The sequence below is a fragment of the Phoenix dactylifera genome, chromosome 5, assembly GCF_051530095.1.
Source record: "Phoenix dactylifera cultivar Ajwa chromosome 5, Ajwa_hap1_PhDact_Kaust_v1.1, whole genome shotgun sequence".
Taxonomy (NCBI): Eukaryota; Viridiplantae; Streptophyta; class Magnoliopsida; order Arecales; family Arecaceae; genus Phoenix; species Phoenix dactylifera.
Window position 1 is genome coordinate 2,747,206 of NC_143194.1, and position 23,635 is coordinate 2,770,840.

A 23,635-nucleotide genomic window follows, 5' to 3' on the forward strand; every position below is an offset into this window, starting at 1 on the left:
ATAATACGGAAAAAATAAGCAATATATGGAGTATTAATATACGAATCAAATCTTTCTTAAACTCCTGGCATTAAGGCCTTCTTTTTCTGAGGCGATACAAATGAAAGACAAAGAACAAGCTATAAATTCAGAATCATTTAAGACGCAACAACTACGAAACAAGAGTGAAGCAAAACCAGAAGGCAAGAAAAAGAGAAACTATCGATCTATATTTAAAAAGCTATCAGAACAGCAAGCGGGCCTTAAAAAGGCAAGCCGAAGCAAAAAATCGGAGACGTCGGGGGGCCAAATGGCTCGAACATCGCCGGTGCCGGATAATAGATTGGATCAGAAATGGGGATGAGAGCTCGGGAGGGGGAGAGAAAGGGGATACAAGATGAGAAGGGAACTCACCGAGATCCAGGTGCTGGGACGAGATCGAGTCGCCCGGAGGATAGAAGAGCCGAGCCAAGAATCAAGGAATCGAGGATCGGAAAGCGCCGGCTCCAGAGACTCGATTGGATGGGGGTGAGAGCCCGCTCGAGACAAGGAGAAAGACCGGAGAGAGAGAACGTTGTGCGGGTCAGCGCGACTGGCCCTTCCGGTCAAGATGGGCCAAGCAGCAAAGCTTTCCTATTTATTGGAATTGGATATGGAAGAGAACAGTTGCTATGAAACAACTCAAACAAGCAGCGCCACCGATCTCTCTCTCTTCTCTTCTTCTTTTTTTTTTTTTTCTCTTTTTTTCTCTTTTTTTTTTTAGTAAAACGGTAGTCCACGTCAAACAAGCATGAGTACAACCAGTAGTATCAAAATATATATATATATATATATAAAAATTTTTTACGTTTTTGTGGTGAGTATGGATTGAACCAGTAGCGCCGCCAATCTCGTGCGTGTTTTTATTGTTAAAAATTATCGTGACACGCCTTCAACTTTGGATATTTTTCACCCTATCTCAACTTTGGAAGCCAGTGTCTATTTAAAACTTTTTAAAATTGAGTGGATGTTACTATAGTTTTTGAATCCATTTGCTTCCCATGCATCGTTTTGGTCGCTATTATGATATTCTGTCTTGGGGTTAAATTAATAAAATATACCTCAGCATCAAGCTCTTAATTTCATAAATGCTCACCATGCATAGTTTTAAGTACTGACCACAGCGTATGCTGTTCCGTATGCTGCTGCTTTTATTAACAAAGATAGCATTTCAAACATACCATGTCGATGATTGATCTAAGAGCATGGGAGCCCACTAACGGTTTAAGTAGAATGTGCATGCATGCCTTTTGCATGGCTGTGATGATGACCATGATTCATGCCCATAACACCTAGAAATGGAGGCAGAGCTTAAGCTGCCTTTGGTTTTTCTTCTTCTTTTGGACGAGGGGCCTCACATTGCAGGCATGTGAAGATTGATTTTCAGCTTATATTTAATTTCAAATAAAAGAGACTTAAACCTCCTTTTCTTTCTTTTTTTTTTTTGTACACACTCAAACCTCTTTAGTATGAAGATTTCTGGCTTCCCTAGAGGGTTGAAATTTTGGACAACTTAAACCTCTTTTTTAATTTTAAAGCAAGCAACAGAAAACGCCCTAACTTGTGTATTCTTTAATCTGGAGCAGGTAGGTATTGACGTATCAAAAGTGAGAGATACTGCCTGCCTGACGTAGACTGTAAGATTGTATCGTTTTAAATGATATAAAAGAGACTGATAAACTAGAGCTTATCCCTCCATGACGCCCATAATTTCTCAGGCACACAAGCAAAAGGATCGCAGATTCACAATTTAGAATTAGGAAGCTTGACACTAGTCCCGTGCACCCAGCAACAGAAAAACATTAATGAATTCACTTGGTAACAGCTAAGAAGGCTGTCAAACAACTGGCGCAAGAGGTGGTAATCTAGAGCAAGGGTACTGCCAGCAGAAAACTAAACTTCTTATTTATGGGTTTTGATGCTATTTTATCAATCCCAGTTTCAGCATCAAAGCTTTACATATATAATGGAGATTTTGCTGCAGTTGAAAAGAAGAAGTTTGATCTGACAACTGAAACTGAAATACTTCTTCCAGGTGAAAGCAAAAAGATAAGAGAATACCTGAAGAAAAGACAAGGATTAAGCATTTGAAAAGACAAGGAAACACCCTTCAAAAAAAATAAAAGACAAGGAAACAAGAGAAGACTCACCATGTTAGAAACTAGCCAAAATTTATTCCTTGCGCTAGAGGCAATTCACTCCCATAGTTGATTGTGCTATAAGACAACAAATGCTAATCAGATCAATACATTAGGCAATCAAATGGACTTCAATTCGATACATAAAGAGAGAATAGAAAACAAGTCAGTGCTCCAAGTAAAAAAAAGGGCATCGAGGAGAGGCTACAAACAGAAAGAACTTATATAGAATCAGTAGCAAAAGTGATTGAGAATCTTTTTTTTATTGAAGAATCAAAGTGGTTACAAATCATATCTCATATTCCTGCACTATTTTCAGTATGTTTCTTATTGACCAACTATAAAAGACAGCAATCACGGAAGACACTGCAATCTTTCCAAGAACATTAAGTGCTGTTTGGTTTCAAGATAATTCAGTCTAGATAAGTGAAAGTTAACCTGCTGGAAACCCTCACTTAAATCCTACTTCTATTCAAATTCGACAAGCTTTTCATGCATAATATTCTCTTTTTACTGATAAATACGTCATTGGACCAAAAGAAATAAGGCTAAAAGGTGCAGATACTCTCAAAAACCTTTCCCAATTACAAACATTTAATATTGCTTATTAGTTTGCAACAATCCCTTCAAGGTGAAAGAAAGTCTCAAGGAGTTGCTTTGTTAGAGCTTCTCCTTCTCTTTGTCTGCAACGTGATTCCAAGTCCTTTATTTGGCTGCCATTTTGTGATTTGACTTTTTCCAAATTTTGTTTTCCACCCTGGTGCACAATTTACCTTGTTCTTACACAAAGTTATGCTTCATAGTCATTCCTGTCTCATACACATTTTTGTGTAGAGAGAGGACCATGGACAGAAAATAAGGGCTGCGGTTTGCATGGTTCACAGTGCCTAAACGTTAATTTGCAGTCAATCCAAGGGTAGGACCACAATTTTGAAAGGATGAGAACCTTCAAAGTTCAGGCAACACGAAGGATGATAGCACACCCCAAAACCCCTAAAACACCCTGCCTTTTACGAAGGCAGGATTTGATTTCAGGTCTCTCACAATCCCCATGAGACTTTACGGGCAGACTAGCTGGCATCTTCCATAAACAAATCTCTTGAGAGCAGATAAAGCACATTGACCAAACTGAAACAATATTTCTTTATCTACATAAAGTTTAATTGCATTAGGTTTTAGATTTTGGATTATGGGATCAAATAGAGTGAGCAATATCATTTAAAAACAATCCAAATCATGCTTGTTCGGTGCTCTCATAGGTCTCATGCAAGCCTCTTCTTATGCAGTATATATTTTAATACACTTCAGATGTGGATCCAAAACATCATTTGCAGCAGAATCCTCAAGGTTCCAATTTTGAATTTGTGTGCAAGGCCATCAAGCAAATAAATTTATCAGATATAAACTGACAAAGGCCTGAAATTGAGTTCTGTTGCTAAGCATGAAAAACTTACCAAGTGGCACGCCGCATGTACTGCTTCCAGGAATCACTTCCTGCTTCTCGGCCACCACCAGTGGCCTTTTCACCACCAAAAGCTCCGCCAATTTCAGCACCATTGGTAGGTATATTTACATTCACTATCCCACAGTCACTGCCATGTGGCCTGCATACAACAATCAAACATATAAACATGCTCCAAAATGTAACCTTAGAAAGTATTATATGAATAATCAAACCAATAGGACAACCAGAGGAGAAAACAGATTATTGGACAGAAATATTATACATTAACCAAGCACGCATGCATGCGATCATGCAGGTACACATCAAATAAGTTCTAAGGTTAACCATATAGTGAATTTATACAAAAGATATCATAAATACAGATTACTAAGCCCCTGCGAGAAGAGTATTAATACTACCACCATGGAAGATACATCCATTATCATGATCTTACCTGCATATGGAACTGAAGCACCACAAGAACTTTGACTTGACCAAATGTGTTCCCAATTTGTCCTTTCCAATTAATTTTTAAATATGAAATGAAATTCTAGAATAACTAATAAAAAGCTCCATCTAAGCAAACAAGCCACTTTGGTATATCCAGAGATTTGAGAATTTATTGGAGAAAGCGTTAAGTAGTATACCAAATAAATGCTAGATGGAATATCCAACCAACGAATAATTGGAAAAGAATAGGAGGAAGGGTGGATATAAGAGACCTACTAAATAAGTTCTCAAAAGATGGATAGACAAAAGAAAAGAAACTAACAATATGTGGAAGGGCTTGCACTGATAAAATATTTAGCCACCTTATTTTCTCGAGCTTCTCTCTCTAGCTTTTATCTAGAGAGGAGCTCTAGTATTCTTGTAGTGCCCCCTTTTTTCTCCTCTAGTCCCTCCTCCTAGCATGCTGTTTGCCAGTGGCAGGCTCGCGGCCTTCCTTCCCCTCTTCTCTTCTCCTGCCTCCTCTCTTCACCTCCATTCCTTTTTTTCTCCCCTCTTCCCTCTCCATTTTCTCCCTCCTTTTCTTCCTTATTCATCCTCCCTTCTTTGCCTATCCCAGCATTCAGCTGCCATGGAAGGTTGGCCAGCAGTTAGATTTGGCTAGCCGGCAGTCAGATCTTGGTCGGCCGCCCCTCCCTATCGTTTCCTTTTTCCTTTCTTTCTTTTTCTTCCTTATCCATCTCTCTCTCTACTTTCTCTCCTCTCTTCTTCCCTTTCTTCTTTCATTTTTTGGTGTTTTATTTTCTTTTAAGGGCAAGTAATAGTGGCGACAATTGAAGTTAAGATGATGATAGTATTCAGGTATGGTTTTTCCACCTCCCTTCATTATTGGTTTCAAAACTAGTATCTTACTTCCTAGCCAATTGAACTTAAGATGATGGTATTCAGGTATGGTTCTACCTCTGCTAGATTGGATGGGATGACAGTTTCTGCACACGACTCACGGAGTTGGGGATTGTGGCTCCAGACGCACTTGGACTCTAGTTTGAATTTTGAATTGCTGGTTGAGAGTTTAGGCCAGTCTGTTTGTTGTAGGTTTAGGATGCCCTATCATTGTTGTGCTCGTTTTCTTGGTTTTGACTGTGTTGCCGCTCTCATTGTGGGAGGATTTGTGTCAAACATGCTATTTTCTTGATGCCCCTATTGTCTACTGCATTTGGTCCATTTTGGCTGATGAGATTAGATGTTAATGTTGCCCAATGATGTTAGGGTTGTCTCTAGACCACCTCCATCAGTTGCTCAACCTTTTGTTGTCTGTGTTGGGTGGTTTCCCTCATTTGGGGCTTTGGGCTCTGTCCTTGTAAATTCTTTTTTCAATGAAGGTCATTGTCCAAAATTCTTTTTACAATGAAGGTCATTGTCCATTTTACACACAAAATATTGTCACTTGAGGTTAGAGTATAATATAATAAAGTGAATGAATATTGTCACTTGGGGCTTTGTGTTCTATATACAAAGTCGCAAGATATAAGCTGTGCATCCCATGTAGGTCATCTCTCCGTGTTATCTTGGATTTCCTATATTGGCCAACTCCTGAGAAAATAAAAATAAAATAAAAAGACACAGGCATATGACTATAAGCTAGCAAGATCAACCATATTTCTTTTAAGCGTGATCTTCCATTATCCAATTACTAGCAACAAAATCATTTAAACAGAATTGTATTATTAAACCAATGCTTATTGAGCATCAAACTCTGTGTTAAAAGAAGCTAGGGTTCTGCAGATTCCAACATTTCCCATAAACTGATACTGGAACTTACCCAATCCACTTAAAAATAACTTCTGGTCGGCGTGTGAATATAGAGCTGCTTAACCCTTGACGTACGGAGTTGTTTATTTCAATTGCTTCTTTTAGAGTCTGCATGAAGTGGAGAGCATTCAAAGAACTCAGAGTTGGTTGGTGGTCACATGAAGAGTTCATTTGATTATAGTCAGAACTGGATGAGAATACATGAAAGAGGAGTTTAAAAAAGCAAAGCAAATTATAGTTGAGAGGTAAAATGCAAATTTTCTACCTGAAACTTCATCACATATAGGACAGGACCAAACAACTCCTCTTTAACAACTTGTGCACTTGGAGAAATCTCAACAATAGTTGGTTGCACAAAGTTTCCCACAGATTCTATGACAGATCCTCCAGTAAGAATCTTTCCTCCCTGCACAGATTTTGGTACAAAGTGGAATCAAAATGAACGGTCATGGAAAAATAAAATTTGAGACAAAAGTATCTTTTCATCTGACAGATGATTATTTCAGATTTCTATCGCGATTAATTTTTATTCACCATATTAGAGTTGGTAAGCAAATATTTGCCAGTGAACAAGAGAGCACAAGAGAGCAAGAAATTTTATAAAGGTTTTCAAGTTTAAACTCTAATATAACCTTCCTATAAGCAAGTACATAATTTTATTAACAAGTCCATATAAGAAAAAGCCAGTAGAAGCTGGATGGTGATTTCTGTCTTTAAAGATACTAATTAGCCAGATAAGCTATTCTTATGGAAATAAATATGGGACATTTAATGAACATTAGAAGATAGCATGGACCTATGAAAAATAAAATTACATATAAGAGCATGTCATCTCTTCAATGAAGACAATGACGCCCAAATAATGGGACACTCTGTTATGCATAATGAATAAATATGTTTACAAAACAGTGCAGTAAAAATATACCTTGTGCTACCATGACCTCATGGCTCCAAAGCAAGGACATGGACACTATAATCAGACATCAGTCTCTGCTCTCAACTGCTACAAGGATGGACAATCCAAGGTCTACGATGCATTCCAAAAATTTCAAGAAGCAAACTAAGATTTAGCTCATACTGTGATGAATACATAAGTTAAGCAAGGTAAATGACATTTTTTCATGCCATTAGCCTCATGTATTAAACCATCCATCTGAAGCCTACAGCTTGGGGGCTATAGAGACGAAGAATTTTCAGACATGGTCGAATACCATTTTGGGTACTTTTCCAAAGAACCATCAGGTAACCAAGCCATGGGCATTATGGAATGTCATTTTTTTCAGGCCATGAGACTAGTGAAAATTTGTTTATTTGAAGATTATAATTGGAGTAAGCAGTGGAAGAATATCATGCAAATCTGCTACCATCTTAGTTTATAGACTGAGAAAAAGGACAGTCTAGTGCACATGGCTCCCACAACTGCAGAGTTTGGAGAGGGTCAAATATACACAGCCTTACCCCTGCATGCAGAGAGGCTGCTTCCGTATTTCGAACCTGCGACACTTAGTTCACAGTGAAGCAACCTTCCCATTGCACCTAGGCAAATCTGCAACCATCTTAGTTTATAGACTATCTTTTTAAAATAAAAGCATGCTATAACAAGGCGCACAAATAGTGCCGCTAGAAATATAGGATAATAGATACAAAAAGATGCTTCCCTCCAACGGTAGATGAAGCTTTTAAATAATTTGGTCTAAAAGCATAAGCTGACTGTGGCAACGCACATGACCAGTCTGAAGTTCATATTCCCCCTCTTGACAACTGAATGCCAGTAAGATCATGACCTCTTAGAGACAAAGAACCAACGTGGAAATCTATTAAAATTTGTCAAAAGAAACAAGCAACTTTCAAGAATTTAGAGAGAACAAGGGATTTGTTAAATCCAAAAACTGGACAAATTTCGTACATTTCCTTATGGCTTGGTTTAGTTTTCCAAGTCATCTAAGTCTTCTGGGCCCCAAGTCAAGAATTAGTGCTATCTAACAGTAATTCATCATGCTTGGAAAAATACTGTAAATGATTTTGTTTATTTTAATCCATATTTTTTATATAAGCTATTATTTGTCCATTATGCCCTAGATAGAGCAAGTTTTTGGATTTGTAGTTGCAAAAGGTTCTGCATCTAAGCCACGCATGAGCAGAACTTGCAAGCCAAATGGTGTATGTAAATATTGACTGCATACAGTGCTTCTCATTTCATGTAAAATATGATTCATGTCAAGCGCTTGAAACATATGAGCATAATGAAAGAAGCTTAAATGAAAACACATAAAAGCACCAAATTTAAAGAATGGAAATAGATAAATATATAAAAAATATATTAAATATTTTTTAAGTAGAGAACTTTCTTAGTTGACCAGCTAAATTGCAACATTGAGGTAGCTGTGGCAGTAAAATGTTCCATAGAGTTTCACCTAGAAATTATTTGACATTCATGTTTACATAGCTGAGACATGGATATTTGATAGAAACTAAATGCACTTTAACATATAGTTTTGGTAAAGTTATTGTCATGTTAGCCATAAGTAATTGGAAATTGTTTGAATGACTCAATCAGGAATAATTCTGGATAAAACATACTGTGCAGTGAGAAATTAGAACATATCCACTCAAGCCATCAGCACAATACTTTGACAAAGAATTTGATAACAAAAAGAACGGCATAGCTCTGTAGCCAAATATAAGAGACGAAACCAACCTGAGCTTTGATCACTTCAATGCCTTTCATAAAGTTCTCCTTTGAAGCAGGAGTATGTAACGGCCCCAGTAAGGTGCCTTTCTCTAATGGATCCCCAATTTTCACTTGTTTGTATACCTCCACCAGTTGATCAAGTACAGTTTGATATATACGTTCATGAAGAAGCTGTATCCAAAGGGAAGAGACCAGATTTAGCAAAGATTGGACATGTGCAGCCACTAAAAGATAATAATATACAGGGGCATTATAATTTTACCAGCCTACGACATGTAGTGCAGCGTTGTCCAGCTGTACCAACAGCAGCAAACAGAACAGAACGAACAGCAAGCTGGATGTCGGCATCGTCCATGACAATTATAGCATTATTTCCACTAAGTTCAAGCAGACATTTACCAAATCTCTCATAAACTTTCTGTTGAACTGCAAGACCAACCTGTATTTAAAGATGTGGCAGTATGAGATGTATTATCATAAAAAATAATTGGTTCCCCTGCTCAACTAAAATAATTAGACGAGCATACTGTCAAAATCTTACTGTAAACAAAGAAGACAGTGCAGAACAAGTGTAACAAAATAGAATTGATTGTGCTGCTCAATCAAAAAATGAAAATGAACATACCATCAAAATCTTCACCGTAAACAATAAAGAAAAGTGACTGCAGCATATAAATATATATAAAGAAACAAAACAAACTTTTATTTACAGAAACATGTCAAAATGATCTATTGAAGACAGGGATCAGAATACTCGAAATCAAGGTTCGTTGTGCCGCTCTGAACCGCCCGACACGGATCATGTTATATCGTACTGGGGGCGGACCGGCACAATTCTGCCCCTTTGTCCGAGATACCCGCGAAAGCGGGGGAGAGGGAGAACAAGAGAGAGGCAAAGAGGGGGGAGGGAGTGGAAAAGGGAGGAAGGGAGGGAGAGGGGGAGGTGAATGGTCGGAGGATGCTGGCGGAGGGCCGTGGAGGGACGGGAAGGGACATGAAGGAGAGGAGGAAGGGCTTCGCCCTTCGGTTCCCCTGTTTCAAATGAAATAAGCTTGCCAACTTCACTTACTTTCTTCAAGATAAAAAGGGGGCGCCATGTTTTGAATGAAACAAGAGAACCGAAGGGCAGAGCCCCTCCTCCACCCCTCTCCGACATCCTTTGGCCAACCGCCTCCCCCCCTCTCCCTCTCTCTCCCTTCCTCTCCCTCCCTCCCCCTTCTCTTTCTTTTTTCCTCTCTCCCATTCTCCTCTCCTGCACTCTCTGCTATGTCAGTACGGACCCGACACGGAATGGCACGGGGCACCAGGCAACCGGTACTGGCACAGGGATCCTTGCTAGAAATGCCGTTGACTTGATGTATTCTATCTCACTAAAATTGTTCGCATCACTAATATGAGCAACTCTTATAAAGGAAGATGATCAATATGAGTAATCAATAGATGAAGGAAACATATAAACCAGGCAGCCAAAAGCTGTAGAAAAGGTTTTTGGTACCAAGTCATCCAAGCTGATAGGAGGAGTACGTACCAACCCAAAATGGTACTATTATGGTACTAGGGCCTAATTAGCCCCCACACTAACCCATGGTATAGTTGTTGTGACATCTCCAACAGCAGACTGTGAATCTTAAAGGAGTGTGCAATACCAACGAAAATTGTACCAGTAAAGTATAAGTTTAAAGTTCAATATCGAGACCCCAAACCTTGTAACTATGCATAAATAAAGTTTGCTAGTAAAGATTCTGCTAATGGCTATTAGCATGTGTCACATCAAATGCACCTGACTGATTCAAAAAAGGATATTGATGGACATCCGAGAAGCCATCAATTAATCAAGAGAAAGACTATGTAACAAGGTCTACTGAACCGGTCAGAAGTGACTGGTTCAGCCTGTACCATACTGGTACCAGCCAGCACCGATATGGTACAACCATACAATTCGGTTTCTTGCCCGTACTGGTGCGAGCCGGTGCGGTTCTCACCGATACACACGGGGAAGAAGAAGAGGAAAGAAGAGGAAGAAAGAAGAGGAAGAAGACGAGGAAGAAGAGGAAGAAGAAGAGAAAGAGGAGAAGACTACCTGTTGAAGGGGAGAAGAAGACCTCTCTTATGGGGAAGAAGACTACTGGGCCTCTTTCTTCCTTCTGAGCACCTCACGGGGAAGAAGACCTCCCTTGCTCGCGAGACAAGGGGGAAAGAGAGAAGAAGAGAGAAGGAGAGATGGAAAGAAAAGAGAACGGCTCGGAAAGAAAAAGAGAAGGAAAAAAAAGAAAAAAAAAAGAGAGGCCGGGCGAATAGCGCCCGCATGCGGGGCAGTGCGCCCTCGCGCGGAGGCGCAGGTGCGAGTGGGGAAACGCATCCCCGACTCGCGCCTGCGAGCGTTCCATGCAATACGAACCGCGTGTCCATGCGCAGGGAACCGCACGCGCGCAGTTCCCTGCGTGGCGAGCATGCGGGGCAGCCCGCATAGGCTTTTAATGCTATAGAGTGGCATTTAGCATAACGTGGACGCGTGCGCGTCCGCACGTTTTCTTTCTTTTTCTTTTTTTTTCGAACCAGTACTGGTTCCAACCGGTACCGAACCAATTTCGATCCCCACTAGTACGTCGGTTCGGTCGGTACCACGTACCTTGCTATGTAATATGTGATTGTGAACCCACCATACAATGAAATCACATCACCATCAAAGGATCTTGGCACATGATGCATTATAACACATGAATGAGTCATGAGAAAGAGATCTGACAAACAACTATAATTTCATCAGCTAATCAGGTGGAAGAATATAAGATGGACGAATGCAACTGCTAGATAATGAGATCCCACTAAATGGCAAAGTGTCGCTATGCTTGACACATGATTACCAATGTCCAATTCAAAGTTTATTTTGTCTTTCATCAATAAAACAAGAGAAAAACATATTTGATGGATGGTCAAGAACCCATCAACTTACCTTAGACATGAGGTGTTCGTTATTATGTCAGGCGCACGATTTCATGAGTGCCTATAGCTTCATCAAATAATGAAGCCCCATTACTTGATGAAATTCTACCAACACATATGATGCAAGCTAACATGAGAATTATTCAAGAGGAAGCAACTTATCCCATGAACCAATCAAAAGGACGAAAATATTTTGGCATGCATCCAATCAACCAACAAGGATGGATATATCTGATCACATCAACAATTGAAATGTAGGAAGCACATGCAATAGACAAGTCCAACAGTATTTGATGGACAGCTGTGCAATTTACAGGCACATGTGATGCCGTTGACGGGTGATAATGTTACTACATGTGCAATGTCTGCGACTCATTCAAGAGGAGGAAGTATCTGATAAATGGCTGAATCACAACAAGAAGTATTTGCCAGATAGGTTATTTACCTAGAGAGGAAGGACCAATTGACCCAGTCGACAAAAGCAGATAAAATTGGGATGCTGAGCAGCAAGGCATGGTCTATTGTAAACCTTCTCTCTTGTTTCTGCCTTTCATTCACTTTTAGTTTAAGAGTCAGATGCACTGATGAGTGGCTCAGTGGCTCACAGTGCTTCTTTCTTTTTCCCCTTCATAACAGCCAGAATATTTCTTATAGGTAATGCAATGTAAAAAAAATGCAATTACAGATAAGCACTATGGTGGGAAATGATGCGTGAACGGTAAGAGTTGAAAAACTGCCCAACATATAGAGAATAAGGTTAAATTATTTGTACACATAGAATTTCATAAGTTGTCTTCTAGAAAAAATAAAAAAAAATAAAAAAATAAAGATAGTGCTACAAATGGCATTTCCACCCATGTTGTTTAATTGTTTATTATTTTCTCGAAAAACAAAGCAACTTGATTTCCAACACATGTTTTCCAAAGACAATGTCTGAAGAGGAAACACTTCCTCATATATATGGTCCATAATATATTCCTATAAGCAACCAAGCTCTTCTATACATATTCTTCATACCAGTAAATAAGTTTTACCTGCATCATAAACTAGAAATATTCAGGCTCTACATGTTTTATAGATGATACTGGCCTACTGTCAACGAAGAAGACTCTGAAAAGCAAACACTGATCAATGCCATTGTTTGATGCTTGATTACTGAATTAAGCCAAATCCATGCAAGCTAGTAAATCAGCAAAAATGTTTTTCTAGACACTGCAAAACTCTAGGAGTGCTTTTATTATTACTTATTAGAATGGAAGTTAGAATATATTAAAATTTAAGGAATATTATAGATTTTTCCAGAAGAAAGAATGCCAGCTTGCAATAGTACCTTTGTACTTCCAGTAAATGAGACAAGTGGTATCCTCGTATCACAAGCTATTGCTTGACCAATTTCAGCGCCTCCACAAAATGCTGTGAAAATTGCACCTGGCAAATCGTTCTTCTTCAAAACTCCAGCAACTATTTCAGTCATTGCAATCGTTATTAATGGGGTTGTTGGTGCACCTTTCCTGCATTGCACGAAAGTGGCATCATTAATCAAAGCATTACTGTTTAATTTTTCAAATTACAACAGAAATAAAGGCAGCATCTTGTTTTATGAGCATGGCAATACAAGGAGTTAAGATAACTATTATAAAATCCACAAGAACCAGGTAACAATATGGTTTTCCATTTTCATCAAGATAATAGCAGTTTTAATTTTTTGCAACTTAATCATTTTCCTAACCCACATTAAAAATAGTAGGTTATTAGGTAAGTCATTTATGGTTAAGAGTATATCTTGAAATATGCATTGAGAAATTTTCGACATTTATTTATCAAGACTATAAAAATTGTTATCCCTTGAGAAAACCTATAGTTCAAGCCCATATTATATCTCTAGCATGGTTAGCCGTATCGCCCCGTGCCATCTGATATAGGGCGTGTTGTACCATGCTGGGTGGGAACATGTACAAAACTCAAGTTCGGATCCATACCAGACCCGTACTGAGATATACTGAGGTGTATCGAGGCGTGTAACAACCTGTATCAAGGCATACCGAGATAAAAAGTAAGAAAAATGGTTAGAATCAAAGAATGCTGAACCGGCCCGTACCAGTCAGTTCAGCCCGTACTCTAGTTTGGCGTTAAAAAATGGTACCGGGCAGTACTGGCCCGTACCAGCCTGAACCGGCCGAACCATACTGGCCCGAACAGGTCCGTACCGATTTGGACTTTTGAATGCGTGAACCAAGCTGAACCAGTGGTACCGGTTTGTACCAGCCTGAACCGGTACCAAACCGGTCTGGTGGCCAACCGGTACGCCTACCGATACCGGTTTGGCGATCCTTAGTTAGAATGATGTTTTAGTACAAGATGCGTATTGTACCGTACCGAACCGATAAGGTATAGGTATGGTACCCAATACCAAGATTGTGGATGTTGATCTATAGTTTTATTAGAACCAAGTTTTCACTTTTTTCAGATAAGAATTCTTCCCAGAAAAGCCTATCCAAAGAAAAACTTATAATACTCAAGAAATAGTTTCAAGTAAGTGTTAATCCATAATAGACTTTATAAATCTGCAACCATGCCTATTGAGGGTCATTTTACTTTGAAACACTAAGTCTTTTTGAAAATTTTTAATTTACATCCAAAATGGAATGAGGTTTGTCTCCATAGTTACTCAAAACTGTGATCCAAGTTTATTGAGGTCTCACCATCCACATATCCAAGTTCCAACCTAAATAAAAAAATTCAGAGGCCCCCATTGCCTGCTAGACCTCCTTTGTATTTACTGCACTCAATCATAAGATCTTGACTTGTTATTATCTAATGACTAAGATAACATGTTAGTGACAAGAATCCAAATCTATGATATTACTTTTGACAACTCCAAAATTTGGAAGTTGGATATGCATATTGTTAAACGTATTTACTCATTTAATATGAGCAAAAGGTTGAAAGTAATCAATTTGAGTTTTCAGTGGAAATTGTTCAGCCAAGATGCCCATATGAAGTTGAAGCAACACTCTCAGCACTCACCTATTATTACATGATCGTCATTGCAGCTTCACATGGAACAAAATAATTAAATGTTGAAGATAAGGAATCATCCATAGTGGTGGACAAACACACCTTCCACTTAAACATCCAATAGGAGCTTAAAACATCCAATGATCCAAACAAAACCACAAGAAGTTCTCAAGGGCAATTGCAATTAGAGTATTATAAAGACTCTTCTTTCTATGCCCAATACAATCTATTAGCAGTATATACCTCCAAACTCATCAACCTGAACTCAGAAAACTGCAAAACCAGCAATCCAGTAATCATGATTCATCAAATTATTAGACTGGGATACTGTAAAAAAGCTGAATGGCAGCCATTCTTTTAAAGAGGAGAAAACAATCCTAAATCCCCTTTCAATGTGTCACCAAGAAAAGCATGAATTGCATGACCGCTTTCAAAGGTTTCTCTCCACCTTTCCCCAGCAATAAATCACCCGGATCAATGTCAATAACTCATTCAAGAACTTAGATGCTATCAACAAAATCTGAAGCTCCAACTGAGCCCCACACCAAGATGATGTCTACAAGTCCATACATGCGGAGGCCAGGACCCACATAGCCAATGCCTTTTCAAACTACCCTTTGACAAGGACAAGGCACCAATTGAGTGTTTGGCACAAACCTCCATTATTCCACTTCTTAGATCCAACTAACAATTACAACATGAGAGGGCTTTAGGGTGGGCATTGCAACAGCATGCCCGTAGTGAGAGCCAATAGTCTAAGGCTCACGAACACAGCAAAGTCTGTAAATGCATCTTGCAAGTTAGTTTTCTTTCTTTCTTTTTTTCTTTTGATTGGTATATTGCAACACCATTAGGAAGGAAAATACTTACAGTAGCCTAGGATACATCGAATCAATCCAAGCTTGCAAGAAAGAGCGCAACAAAGATCAGAGACAGAAGGGCTCTGAACAGAGATATAAGGGGATAGCATGGGAGTTTAAGGAATGGGGAGCTAGCAAGGCCAAAGAAGGTGCTGAAAGGTTAGCTATGAGAGAGGTACCATATAGAGATGATGACAAGTTGGAAACTAAGCACATTAGGAAGTGACTGAGGTAGTGGTGGTTGAGGAGGAAAGTGTCAATTTGGAGGGATAGAGTTGAGCAATATCTTGGGCCAAATTCAAATAAATATTTTGTCATTTTTTTGGGGATAGAAAATTTGGTTTGTAATTAAGTGAAAGATAAGAATTGGCTGTTTTTGTAATTAAGATTTGTATTTGTATATTTTACTTGTTCTTTGAGACTTTTATGAATGCTTCTCACCAATGGAGACCTAAGTCATAAGACACTTATAAGATAGTGTGTCTGCATTTTTTCTGCTAACATTTACATGTACGAGATGACATATCAGTGGGGCCAAGACCTGCCAACATGCTTCAGTTGCCTATGTTGAGTCAGGTCCTGACAGCTAAGAAAGCTGGGTCAAGCATTTACATGTAAAGCTGATTGTGAGTAAGTTTCAAGCTTGGTTGAAGCCTCATCCTATTCTTACCATATTAAAACTAAAAATTACAAGATATAACTTTTATATGTTTGATCAAGGGACCATGCAAGGTTGGCGGAACCGTCCCGAACCGGACCGTTCCGACCGACTTAAGCTGTATCAGTGGCTCACCGGTATGGTTCCAGCAACAGAAACGAGACCTATTGCCGGAGCCGGAGAAGGAGAAGAAAAGAGAGAGCGAGCAGGGGAGGGAGGGAGAGGAAGCGGATGCCGGCGGAGGGCCAGCGAAGGCCGCGGGGGGCCGGTGGTGGCCGCGGCAGGCGACGTCGCAGCTTGTTCTCCTGTTTCGAATGAAACAGAGGTCCGGCCATGGCTAAAAAATTTCGAAATTTTTAAGTGAAGTCAGCAAATCGCGCGCCGACTTCACTTAAAAATTTCGAAATTAAGCGATTTGCCGACTTCACTTAAAAATCCTAAAATATTTTAACCATGGCTGGACTTCTGTTTCGTTCGAAACAGAGAAACCGACTGCAGCCTCCGCCGGCCCCCCCGTGGCCCTCCGTCGGCATCTCTCCCCCTTCTCTTTTTCTCTCTCCCACAGTACCGATAATCTTTCTCGGTATAGGCCCGGCATAGCCCGTACCAAGTCATCCCACCGGAGAACCGGTACGATGCCCGGTACCTGTTCCTCCAACCTTGGGACCATGGATTGTAAACAGCTATATCCTGTCACTGTAAATATGCATCCACTAAATACTCGGTCTTTCTTGCGACAAACTTTAATTTTTAAGATCCACTGTAAGCTAGAGGGTGTTTTTCCCCTTAAAAAAGCTAGAAGATGCTTATAGCCTCCTTTATATGCTAAGGGAAACTCATGGTTCACATGTTGCTTGTAACCTCCTCTACACCGTAAAAAGTTTATATGCCGTTATCTCAATGGGTTCTATGCATCCAACCCTTGGTGCTGCATCACGGTAAGAGGGTTGCAATCCTTATTGTCTGCATATATTTGATTCAAGCCCTTAATGATTGTACATTCATTCAAAAAGTTGTTCTCAGTGTCTTAACCTCGTGTAAAATTGATTATTCTATTGATGGGAGGAACCAGCCAACCACAAATTAAGACAACTGACTTATCATCATAGAAGCATAACATAATGTTATGAATGGGTCAGAACTCGGAGAAAGTAAACAAGTATTTTTCCATACTTGAGTTAGGCAATCAGACAATTAACAAGATTGTCTGGATGATCTTTCTTCCAGTGCCTTAACTTTCCAATTGTAAAATATGAGCTGAGATGTAGAATTATTATAATATTGGTAAAAGAGAACATACAAATTGAATTATATGTTAGAGCCTTATCATGATATGAAATATCAGAAGCACACAATATAACCAATGACATTAAATCCATAGACCATCCTGTTTCATATGAAAGATCAGAAGACGATTAACATTGCAGATGATGCCTTCCAGTAGAACAGGAGCAAGGCTCACCGGCTGTATCACTAAAACTGAATGATGAGATAGAAAATTGGGACAATTATGACATGAACCTTCCCTCTGATGAAACTAATCATGGGCATAATCCTGCAACAACTAAATGAAATAAGGTACGCCAAAGTAGTTATTTAACATGAACAAAGTTAAAAGACAGTGCTTTGTCCAATTAAATCAGGCAAGAGCTTAAATATCAAGTACAGAAATATCAGAGATCAGCACTTACAGCAACAAAAAGCAAATATATCCACACAACATACAGAACAGGTTATACTTTAAACTACATCACTTGTTAATTCAGAAAGAAAGCGGTTTTAGTTACTAAGACTGATACATAATAAAATCAGTGCTAGGCCAGGGCAATACATTACTGCAGAGAAGGTTCAATAACTCACCAAACAACACAGTTTCCACAGACTAGTGCAATGCAGGCGTTCCAACCTATAACACCAAATTTTTCAGAAAAAATAGTTATGGCAGATTAAAAATATTGCCAACAAACTGTATCACATGCTGAAAAGTTGCTTACATTAGGGCACTTAGTACACCTCAAGTAAAATAGAAAAGAGCAATTTAAAGAAAGCAGAAATAATATAAAATGTGCTGAAGAAACATAAGGAAATAATCATCATGAACTTTAAAGCATGTATAACAAGTACAAAAAATTCAATAAACTTATATTACTACATACTAGATAAACACCAAATCTTGGTGGCGCTCCAGAAAACTTCTTCAATTTTTTTCTTTTGAAACTCGTATTCCAATAGGTAAAAGACAGGAATAATAACCAGTCAGAGTCAATGTTGAAATATGACTTGCCTGTATCTAACTCATGCATTCGTAATAGTGGACTAATGCATGCAAGATAGATGTTGCTGGACTCTCAACAAATTTTAAGGCCCCACATAGCATTAAGACTTTTATATGGATCTTATACTATTCACCAAGCATGATGTCACTCAATCATATAAAAGGAGAATAAGTAAGCAACCATATGTGCACAAATACTTATCTACAAGCTTAAGGTGGCAAGTTTCATCTAATTCCTTGGAAAACGCTTATATCAATAAATTTCATATAGATTCAAAGTGCAAGGTATTATACCAGAAAGAATTTCCAGCACTAGAATGAATGACATGACAATCTAATCTTATGAGGATGTCCCAATGTTCTTTCACTTCTTTCAATCTATTTGTACATGTCTCATCCAGTTATTTGGTTAGAATTTTGTATTTATTGAAGTTAAACATGTGCATCTGAACTATTACAATGGCCTGAACCCTGGATAAAAAACAATGAAAATCAATAATTAAGCTGTTACTGGCAAATCAAAGTATATATGCCAGACAAGCAGAAAGGTGGGGTCAATCATGATTCAAACCAACCATCTCATGTTACCTAGCCTAAAACAGTCTCTTTTTCCTCTGTAAAGGAACAAGTCAGATTAAATTATTGAAATAGTGATTAACAAGATTCTATTTAATTATTTATAGCAAGTGCAACCATGAATTCGAGTACTAGTAGGCAAAGAGGGTGCACCACTTGGTAGCTACCGCTATAGGGAGCATTCCATGCTAGCTGGTACCCTGTGTCAGTTTGCAAGAGCAATACTTATCATACCAGTCAGAGACTGGTACAGGCCTGTGCCTCAGTATTTTAAGCCATGGGTGCCACATTACCACATGAAGGATCTTGTTCAATATGTTGGTCTAAGTGTCTAAAGCTAGAACCCAGGGGAAATGCCAATTGTGAACTTGAATTGCTTTGAAATATTGAAATATTGATGATAGCATCCAATATTTTGTATCGGAATAACCATGAAGCTTCAAAAGTCTATGCATATGGACTAGAAACCAAAGCCATCGCTTCTGCATTGGTTTAAAATTGTCGGTGTCACCAAATTGTCAAATCACAAAATAGGGTTCCCATACCAATATGTACCATCTTGTACCGGATATACCATACCATACTAGTACCGAACTGACTCCCCTACCAGACATCAATACTGTATCAACATGGTACCAGTACGGGGTCCGGTACCGTGACTGCAAACCTCGTCATACAAGGTTTCCTAATGAATAAGACTAGTCTCCAAAATCCACATCATCCCTCTTAGACATTATATTCCATAAAATTTAGTTTAAAAAGACAACCCTACTTCCCTATTTTAAAACAATCAAAGTATCGGCACTTGTAAAAGGTAAACATGTACAAACTTACCAAGGACTGCACAAGGAAAGTTGAAAGCTGTAATGACACCTACTACTCCAAGAGGATTCCACACCTGAAGAATGTACCCAACAATCATGAATATCACATAGTCATATATTGTCATCTGGTGAACAGAGAATTAACAATGCCAGTCCAAAAGCACTAGCATACTCCCCACCTCCATCATCATATGATTCGGACCTGGAAAAATGATGAAGACAAGAGAACTGCTTAACAACCAAACCCTAAAAGGAAAATATTCAAACAGATTACGAAGAAAAATGACAGCACAATACTAGATGACAGCACATTAAAGATGCCTTATAAGTATTTCGATGGCTTGTTGAGATAATTCTCAAGGTCGTGATCAAAGACTTGAAGATGTGATTAATAATTAACTATAATCCTTGACAAAATGGCCATCGCATTTCAGCTATTTGCCACATATTATTGCAATGAGTTATTTCATATTGCTAATCCTCTGCGCCCCCCCCCCCTCTCTCTCTCTCTCTCTCTCTCTCTCTCACCCATCCCACGCTGCAGCTCCCTCCCCCTCTCGAATCCCCACCATGGCTCCCTTGGATTCCAGGGATTTACAAGCATGTGGCTTGAATTCTCAACAATGCCTCTGTAAATGTAAGTGCACTAAAATAATATTTGTAAATTTAGGTGGATCAGTTGTCTATTTGTAAATTTTGTGTTCAGTGCACACCTATAAACATTGAAAACACATCTTTTAACAAAAAAATGCCAACTCATTTGAAATGCCAACAACAAATAATGGTGAAAGTTCATGATAAGTTAGATGCTAGGTCACCCTCCTCTAGAGGACAATGAATTAAATCAACGAATGTGTCCTAAGAATATGCAATTAAATGAGTTCATGACATTTTAAATAGTAAACACCAGTGGAGTACTAACTAGTTTTGCATATAGAGAATTGCCAAATAACGGTGCCCCCATGACAGATCTATAAATCAGGGAGTTGAACACTAATCATATCATAACTAGTGAGACAAATTCACTGTTTTGTTTTCTAATAAATTTGGCTTTCTTAAAAGCCATCAAACAGAAGACTAAAATGAAACATTTTATAAAAGCTAAAATATTCAAATAGGCCAACTCATTTGAAATGCCAACAACAAATAATGGTGAAAGTTCATGACAAGTTAGATGCTAGGTCACTCTCCTCTAGAGGACAATGAATTAAATCAACGAATGTGTCCTAAGAATATGCAATTAAATGAGTTCGCGATATTTTAAAGTAAACACCAGTGGAGTGCTAACAAGTTTTGCGTATAGAGAATTGCCAATAACGGTACACCCATGATAGATCTATAAATCAGGGAGTTGAACACTAATCATATCATAACTAGTGAGACAAATTAACTGTTTTGTCTTCTAATCATTTGGCTTTCTTAAAAGCCATCAAACAGAAGAGTAAAATGAAACATTTTATACAAGCCAAAATATTCACATAGGCATGATGCAAATGTGTATCTTTTAACTAATCAAATAAAAGTAGGAAATACGATCTCACGTTCGGATGGTATGATTGATCCATTTAGCTGACGGCTTAACCCAACAGCATAATCACACATGTCAATGACTTCCTGAAAATAAATTAATTAAAATAGTAAGCTGGAGGAAATGAAGCCATTGTCACCATTACAATTGAACATAACTAATCAGCATTTCAATGTAGTGAATTCTATTAGCCTATTTAGGTCATCTCAAAGATTTGCATTATAATATGATGTCCACATTTCTTGTGATATCAGTATCTGAAACGTAAAGAAACATGATTTGTTGTTTCTTTTTGGTACACTAGAAAAGAAAAAGATAATACTGTTTACTCATCTTCATGTGTATGTGCCTAATTACCAAAAGGGTAACTAACAATTTCCCATGAATTGTATGTGAGCATCTCCAACGGCATGTCTTTATTTAATACATATCAAATAGACTTGTAAGTATAAAAAATAATGTGGGGAGAAGGAAGGAAGGAAGAAAAAGAAAAGAAGCATTTTCGTGATTAATAAACGAAGCACTATAACAAATAAAAATTATACCAAACTTGATCCAATTAATGTATGAGACTATAGAATAATATTTTAAAAAAGAAATAAAAGATAAGATATCATAGCAGATGCAGTACTAGTTTTCTCTTCAGGTAGCAATGCCAGACAAACTAAGAGTTCAAAAGTTATTAGCATTTATAAGATTCTTACCTGAACTTCCCCTATCCCTTCAGGAAGTATTTTTCCCATCTCAAGTGACACAAGCCTACCAAGAAGTTGGAGTTTTGCTCTCAATGCTTCACCAATTTGTCGAACAATTTCTCCCCTCTTTGGAGCTGAAATCTGGGGAAGTATTTGATAGAGCACATTAGCAACTAACCTGATAACTGATGCATTACATAAAAGATATATTGCGGGTGATCTTTACCAGATGAAATCCCTTTTGATAGTGAAAACTAAGATATAACTAGAAGAATCAGTAGAGCTACCGGTATAGGAAAGCCAAGCCTATAAAGCTTCCAGCCATAAAAATCCACAGTAAAACTAATTATAGTGACATCATTAATTCTTTAAAAGCTTCCTTTTTCTGAGAAAAAGAAAGGAACCCACAAGCGATTTGTGTGTGAGAGAGAATGAATGTATGTGTGGGTGTTTGTGTGCCTCTGAAAGAGAAAGAGAGAGATGGCTCTTCAAATTACAAAGAAGAGATGCCGCAACACCGGCAATTACTGATTAGAAAAAATAATTAAAAGGAATTTTCAAATCATCGGTGTCAACTTATTAAATCAATCAAGATATCATTTTCCATCAGACAAGACATGGACATTTACACCGCTAGAATCCATCTATGATTCACAAATGCTTTCCCACCGGCTGTCGTCCTGGCCATCTATGGGTGTTTTTTTTTCCCCCGCTTTCGCTAATCAGCCTGTCTATCGTAATCGAGAAAATCGATCAAAACCTATGAAACACGGGAAGATTTTCTGAAGTGTAAAGAAATAGATCAATGGAAAGCACCTAACCTGCATCCATATCTTGGCAGCATCCATGCAAGCCTGCATCCCCGTCTCGTACTCTTGCATCGATGCCTCCACCACCTCGGCAATGACCTACATCAAGAAACCAAAGATCCGAGCCCCCATTATACATATAAACCAAACAAATGGCTCGAATAGAGAAGGATCAAGATTCACAGGGATCTTGATCCGATCATCCCGGAGAGAGAAAGAGAGGGATCGAGAGCTGGCCTGGTTGTTGGCGGGGTTGTGGGAGGCGACCACGGGGCCGCTGCCTTTCCACGAGCCATTCACGCAGCAGCCGGGGTTGCGAGGACCGAGGCCGAGCTCGGAGAGAAACTGATACTCCCGTTTCGAGAACACCCCCATCGATCGATAGATCGATCGATCCAGCCAAAGCAAAGATTTTGATTTTTAGAGGACAGAGAAGGAGAAGTGAAGTCCAAGGATACGGGAGAAGATCGAAAAGAGGATGGAGGGGGGAGAGGGGGAGAGAGAGAGGAGGTGGGGTTGGGCCGGGAGGGAAGGGGAGAGACGAAAGTGTGCGGAGGTGACTAATAATCTATTCTATCCGTTAAAAAGGCGATCAAAGAACGCCTGCGGGCCAGGCGTGTCCAGCCCACGGTCACATACCGGTCAAAAAAAATAATAATAATAATGGGGATCGATAATCTCCTCCCTATTATGATAAGTTATCAATCTACTTATTTTTTATTAGATAAAAAATAATCTTATTTTTTATGACACTTAAGAGTATTTTATGTTTTTTTTACAATTCCACATTAACTCACCCTCTTAACCTTCCAATTAATACTCTCTCTCTTTCTCTCTCTCCTGATATATATATATATATACCGTTGGATCAGAAAAAAATAATAATAATGATGGGGAT

At 38.7% G+C, this 23,635-nt stretch overlaps 1 protein-coding gene across 3 annotated transcripts; it reads right to left on the minus strand.

Moving 5' to 3' along the window:
• Window positions 1-1,767: 1,767 nt before the first annotated feature.
• Window positions 1,768-23,325, minus strand: ALDH7B4 (aldehyde dehydrogenase 7B4). 3 transcript variants are annotated; one of them, XM_088721356.1, is made up of 16 exons: window positions 22,975-23,295; window positions 22,750-22,836; window positions 22,558-22,659; window positions 21,938-22,069; window positions 21,247-21,319; window positions 19,885-19,907; window positions 19,716-19,779; window positions 17,891-17,936; window positions 12,825-13,005; window positions 8,814-8,990; window positions 8,558-8,722; window positions 6,125-6,265; window positions 5,870-5,967; window positions 3,611-3,760; window positions 2,169-2,234; window positions 1,768-2,079 (listed from the first exon to the last, which is right to left on the minus strand). In XM_088721356.1, the coding sequence occupies exons 3-15, from the start codon at window positions 22,570-22,572 to the stop codon at window positions 2,180-2,182; spliced, it is 1,320 nt and encodes a 439-aa protein (XP_088577482.1). In that variant the 5' UTR covers window positions 22,573-22,659; window positions 22,750-22,836; window positions 22,975-23,295; the 3' UTR covers window positions 1,768-2,079; window positions 2,169-2,179. The 3 variants fall into 3 exon arrangements, with proteins under 3 accessions (XP_088577482.1, XP_008792864.3, XP_026661326.3); XM_008794642.5 differs by lacking the exon at window positions 22,558-22,659 and having other exon boundaries at window positions 22,975-23,325; XM_026805525.3 differs by lacking the exon at window positions 22,975-23,295 and having other exon boundaries at window positions 22,558-22,655.
• Between the last annotated feature and the right edge of the window lie 310 nt (window positions 23,326-23,635).

What these genes read in the sequence shown, in the direction of transcription:
- ALDH7B4 (XM_008794642.5), bottom strand. Translation starts at nt 23,112, where the DNA reads ATGGGGGTGTTCTCGAAACGGGAGTATCAGTTTCTCTCCGAGCTCGGC. An exon ending in TTGAAGTGATCAAAGCTCAG is followed by an intron (nt 6,266 to 8,557) that starts GTTGGTTTCGTC and finishes AAATCTGTGCAG; the next exon opens with GGAGGAAAGATTCTTACTGG. An exon ending in TATATGTGATGAAGTTTCAG is followed by an intron (nt 5,968 to 6,124) that starts GTAGAAAATTTG and finishes CACTTCATGCAG; the next exon opens with ACTCTAAAAGAAGCAATTGA.